At 41.4% G+C, this 6,000-nt stretch overlaps 1 protein-coding gene across 5 annotated transcripts in view; it reads right to left on the bottom strand.

The window, feature by feature from the left end:
• Window positions 1–3,020: 3,020 nt before the first annotated feature.
• Window positions 3,021–6,000, bottom strand: part of CNOT10 (CCR4-NOT transcription complex subunit 10) — a 72,264-nt gene continuing 69,284 nt past the window's right edge. For 4 of the 5 annotated variants that reach the window (XM_050938365.1, XM_050938360.1, XM_050938361.1 and 1 more), the window contains one exon: window positions 3,021–3,323. In XM_050938365.1, coding sequence (XP_050794322.1) covers window positions 3,169–3,323 — 155 coding nt within the window. In that variant the 3' untranslated portion in view covers window positions 3,021–3,168. Of the gene's footprint in view, window positions 3,324–4,454; window positions 5,476–6,000 lie in introns of those variants that run through there. The other variant, XM_050938364.1, reaches the window with a different exon arrangement.

Below are 6,000 nucleotides of genomic sequence, written 5' to 3'. Positions count from 1 at the left end.
CACTCGAGAGTACTTGCACTGTTGTGTTCATAGGTGGTCACATCACTGTTTAAATCAGACTTGCAACAAGCAAGGCAAGTCTCTAGAGCAAGCCAGCCTGCTACTGTTCCTCCTACAGCAGATGCTGGCCACTGCATAGGTAATTTATATTACACACTTTCCTGTGCTCAGAGCTCATTTACATTGCTATGTTGACAGCACTGGCCTGCCCCCCTCAGCGGCTGCATTCCTAGGAGCATACTTACCAGTGGCTAAAAACAAATGCATAGGTACAGACAACTCTAAGGGGTACTGAAGAAATGTAGCTGAACTGACCCATAGCTCATTACTGCACAGGAATGGCCAAACTGCCTGAGACCAAATTTCTGGCTATGTCAGTCTGACAACAGCCAGTAAGAGAAAGGTAAGGAACCCACAGTAAGCAAATGTGGATGATCTATCCCCCTCATCCCAAGGAGAAGTAATGGTGATTATCCTAACCCTTCCAAAATGTTAGTATTGCAAATACCCAGAGTGAGGTGGTTGGTATGGAGGTAAGAGATATGCAATCCCTTTTGAATTATGCTACATTCTTGGCCACAGTGACTACTATGGAAGCTAATGTCTTGATTTGCCCATTCTAGTGACTATAAGGATGTAGGCTAGTAAATTCCAGGTGTACTGAGACACTAATGACCCAGCTAGATTATGGCCTTTTAAGAGTTGACTCTGTTTGTCAAGCTGAGCACCTGTTAAGTTTTGATGAGGTCATGCTGGCTTCACAGCAGCTTTTAAAGTGACTGCTTGGGGACTGTTGATAGAGCTGAGTGATTGCTGTAAAACCTGGACATTTTAGTATTTTTAGAGCAATGCTTTTGCACATGTGTAGCAATTCTTTTATTAGCACTAATGTTTGCAGAGAGTGAAATGCAAAATTACAGGTTTGAGTATTTGTAAAAAGCAAGGTTTAGCACTGTGTCTGAGTATTTGTACCACATGTACCTGCCAGATACCATAAACAGTAACTCAGCCACCCACCTGGAAAGTGAAACTTGCAGACTACTCCTAACTAATCCAAGAATGAGTTCACACCCTAAGCACTTGACCCTCCAAAAAAGTTAGTTCAAGGGCACAGAGTGCACTGCAGCCTGGTTGGCTCTTTGATTTAGCACTGTAGCTGCTCTGTCTGGTACACTGATGGTCTTATACCCACAAGGACAGCTGGAAAATGAGGTTTAGATTCCAATTCTACAGCCTGTTTTACTGGCTCTTAAATAAAAGAGGGGAGGAGGGCACCTATGCATAATTCAGAGGAACCAAAGCCACTTAAGGACACTTACTGGTTACTAGAATGCCTGCGTTGTAAATGGGTGCATGCATTCTCCTACACAGTAAAGAGAGATTCTTGGAGGAGGCAGCACACAGCCCACACAGGGTAGTAGTAGGAATCCAGGGAGGCTGTGTTATGAAGGAAATTCAGGTGCACAGTTTGCACTGAGTACCTACCAACCACTCAGGGCTATAAATATATGGAAGAGGAAATGTGTTCTCTCAAGGCATTGAAGCACAGACATTTTCATACTGATTAGCCCTACAGGCAATGCTGAAGCACTGCAATGGCAGTGCTTTAAGGTAGCTTGTGTAGTGGCAACAGAGCACTGGGAGAGAGCTCGCTCAGCAAAAAAAAAAACAAAAAACCAAACACTCACCTCCAGACGGGATGTCGCTCCCAGCACTAGCGCACTCTCTACGCTGGTGCTTTACAGCACTGAAACTTGCCGCACTCAGGTGTGTATTTTCACACCCCATGAGTGAGAAAGTTGCAGCACTGTAAAGTGCCAGTGTACACAAGCCCTTAGTCTGACACTTATCTATTCTCATGGTTAGCATTTGTCCATCCTTCCTGTAAAAGTTCTTCTGAGTGGAGGTAAGAGACTTAGCCAGTCTGGGATTCTGCCTTGTATGTGTAATGTAGCTTGTTGTGTCTCCGATATTTATCTACAGAAATGTATTAATAGGTCTTTACTATTTAAAATAGTCAGATTTAAACTTTAAATATTAAAGAGGAAAACAAACTAATCAATCGACTCAACCCTGAAATTGGCAAGTTGGTCAGACTAGACTGGGGTCAGCCTGGGAGAGAGTCTGCTGTATACAAGCAGGCTTTAGAAACATGGTGTGTAGCAAAATAGTAGTATGTGCAAGGGAGCTTAGGTAGCGCAATGAACTAACACCCATGGCTCCTCTCCTAGTCATAAGTGAAGAGTGTTTTAGTCTCAATCTTCCATTCATCCCACCATATAGTTTAGTAGTGATGGGCTGTATTTACTGGGAGGACACAGAAGAAACCCAAGGCTCCTGCAGTTCACAATTCTGATGCTCTGATAATCAATCCACTCCAAGCCTGATTTATCATCATGAAAAGTATAAAAAAAACCTATACAGAGAATAGATTTAAGGAAATAAAACCATATGCCCAGCTGTACAAGGGTTTTAAGATTGGAGACAGCTGAGGAAACACTTAATCTCTTATTGTAAAACAGAAACGTTCAGATAGTAGCTGTCTTCAGGTAGAGAATCAAGTGTCTCAGCAAAAACAGCAGAGAAAAGTTGTCACCGATATAGTAGTTACAATACTATTGTTTCTATGACCTCCTGGTTAGCACAGGCCATAGTAGGTGATCACAATGGTCTCTTCTGGTCTCAGGATTATCCAGAGATAGGTTGGCAGGGGACTCTTACTTTTTGTACAGATCTGATGATGAAGGTTTATCCCTGTTCCCTGAGAAGCATGACAAGTAGAGAGCTTGTTCAGAGGCTCTCCTTTAACAAAAAAGAGGCAGCTGCACTGTCTGTACAGAAAATTAATGGAAGTGAGAGGTGGTGCAAACAAACTGCTCTGTATGAAAAACGCAAAATCAAAACTAAAGACTACCGCAACCAGTGTGAGTTCAAATGATTAACAGCATATCCTGAATCTGTCTGTCATTAAAATAGAAATGTTCCCCAATAAATCTTTTACACATTTCTTCAGACATGATTTTTTCATTGAATTTTTTTTTAATTAAAAAATGTACACAAGCCAGCCCATTCCAATATGCCTGGTATTCAGATGGTTGAGAGGGAGTTTAAAAAATATACAAACTCACAAGCCCTCCTCTATAGGGCCTGTCAGGTTATAGCAAGACTTCACTTCCTTTGAACAGTGGTGAAAGCTGGCATCTGAATGGGCTGGATAGGGTGGACTGGCTGAAATATTGGCTTCTTTCGCATATCAGTGTGTGTTTTCACTGAAGGGAGAAGCTGGTTTCTTTTGATTATCTGCAGTGCCAGTTGAGTGTTACCTACAAAACAAACAGTTTCTAGTTAATTCACTTCTACCCATGACAAACTTGAGTCACAGGAGACAGAAATAAAAACTTGAAAGGTCATCTAGACAATCCCCTGCCAGTGGTAGCTCCTGCCCATGCAACTCAGGTAAACCTTATGCTGCAGCTGGCGTATGCGATTTCATAATGATCAACATAATGATAAGTGGATGTCACCTACTACAGATGCACAAACAAAAGAAAGTTGAAGCACCAGTACTGCTCAATTCTAGCTGCTGTTCCTCGCTATTAACAGTTACACCTTCAGGACAGACACCTGACTTTAGAGTTGGCAGAGTACTTGACACTGAATCCCCAGAGCCACCTTGCCTCTACATCCAGCTTGGACTTTTGTACAACCCTATTAGATCTGAAAACATAAAGGTTCTTAGACAATTATACTCTTTTGCCATCACTGATCTCTCAATCATCCCCACAGACTACATAGTACATACGAAATGGAAACACAAATGAGACATCAAGGATACACAAATCAGAAAACATTAAAGCTAAGATTCCAGCTTAAATCAGTCATGCTTAGAGCTAGTCCACATTTTTCAGAACAAAAGGTTTCATTGAAAAAATGGCCTTTAAAAAAAACCCAACATGACCCTGAATTGTTTTCTGTTTAATGAATTCTGAAAAGATCGGGTTTTGAGTTCTCTCAAGTCCTGTAACATGAAAAGAGGGGGAAAGAGTAATGAGAATTTCTGAACTGAAGTGATGTTTCTATAAACAACTCTAGCCACACTGAACATCTATACTACTTTGAGGAGGAGACCTGAAAAGGAAAAGAAAATGGGATTGTTCTCTTCTGCTTTGTAAATTCAGTTAGTAAAGCCAGAAGTGTTTCCCAAAGTTTGCTTTAAAAACTAAACAAAAGAAAATTAAAAAACTTCAGGTCTTGTCTAGAGCTGTCATTAACATAGTAGCTGTGCAGTCAAGGAAACCAGGTAAGCAAAATCTGGTTAATTGAAGGGACCTCATTTTTATTCAGACTATTTAAAAAAATTTGGTGGCATCTGTTTTTCCTCAAAAGATTTCTTTGTTAGGAATTCAATGTAAAAAATAAATCTCACTCAACACAAATTATCACAAAAAACAAAATGAGATTTCATACTTAGTTTTTCCTTTAAGATTTTTCAATTTATATTTTCAAAATATCAGCTTAAAACATATTCAGAGAGGAGTGTGACTTATGTACTATTTTTACTTGTAACACGATTGTAACAGATTAGAGTGGTGACAAATTGAGCACCAACAGCACTTTCTGTTCAGTTACTAATGCCCCAATCCTGCAGGTGGTTCTGCTCTGGGGGTCCTGATGGCTTCAGCAGGGCTTCAAGTGGGTGCTTGGTTGTGTCCATGCAGAGCAGCTCAGAATGAGGGCCTTCATTCCTGTTTCATGTGGGTCCTTCACATACAAACAGGGGAAATAACATTTGCAGGAATGGGAAAAAGTGACTCATCTTACAATAACTGGAGTCTTTGAGATGTGCTGTCCATATACACATTGCACTATTGGTGGACATGAGCAGTACCCTTAGAGTCTCTGTGCTCCACATAAAGGGCATATAAGGGCAGCATGCACCAGTGCTCCTCTGTTTCTTCTGAGCTGCAGAATCTGAAGGGTAAGGACGCCAAAGCTGAGCAGATGGAGGGTGTGCAGAATGTGCATGTGAGTAACATCTCTCCAGTGAAGCTGATGATGATGCTTAAGCTCTAGTTGAATGAGCCCAAGGAACCAAGTGGCTCTATCATGGCTACTTCATAGCAGGTCTTGATGTAGTTGGAGATTCAGTTTGATGGTCTCTGTATTGATAAGGCTGATCCCCTTATTCTTTTTGCAAAACAGACAAATAGCATTGGAGAATATGAGAATGGTTGTGTCCTATTCAGATAGAAGGCTAATACCCTCCTGCCATTTAAGGAATGTAGCGTTACTTCTGCTCTTGAGGCAAGAGGCTTGGAAAAGAATACTGGCAAGTGGAACTCAGTAACCACTTTTGGCGGGAACTTGGAATGTGTCCTTGAGATATCTTATTGGAATAGAAGATTGCGAAGGGAGGGTCAGCTATCAGTACTTGGATCTCACTTACTCATCTTGCTGATGTGATGGCCATCTTCGCTGAAATGTAAAAAGGAACAGGTAGCAAATGGTTCAAATGATCTGCTCATGAAGGACTGAAGTAATAAGTTGAGGCCCCATGGTGGAATGAGGTACTCGATCGGTGGGAATACGTCAATCAGCCTGTTTAAACATTTCATCATAGTCACGTGAGAAAATAGTGTGTTTTTCCAATGGAGGTGGTGAGCTGAAAGTGAATCCTGACTGAACTCCAAGGACAAAATTATTTTTCTTTAGTTCTAGCAAATAATCTAAGATTTGAGGTATCAAAGAATTGTGAGCAACAAATCAGCCTTCTACAGCACCAATGGGAAAACCTTGTCTATTCTGGCAGGTAAGTTTTTCTTAGAAACCCCTTCCTGGTATTCATAAGGATATTCCTCACTGGAGAACATCAGGCATATTCTACCAACATGCACCCAGGAAGGATTGCAGTTCTGGATATAGGATCTCTGCCTTGTTCTGTGACATGAGGTCTGGGAGCAGAGGTGGGTTGGGACGTTGACAGGTATAGCAGGTCTGTGA

Source organism: Gopherus flavomarginatus, chromosome 2 (genome assembly GCF_025201925.1).
Source record: "Gopherus flavomarginatus isolate rGopFla2 chromosome 2, rGopFla2.mat.asm, whole genome shotgun sequence".
NCBI lineage: Eukaryota > Metazoa > Chordata > Testudines > Testudinidae > Gopherus > Gopherus flavomarginatus.
Note: the sequence above shows the minus strand (reverse complement) of the source record. Positions and strands in the feature narration are given on the sequence as shown.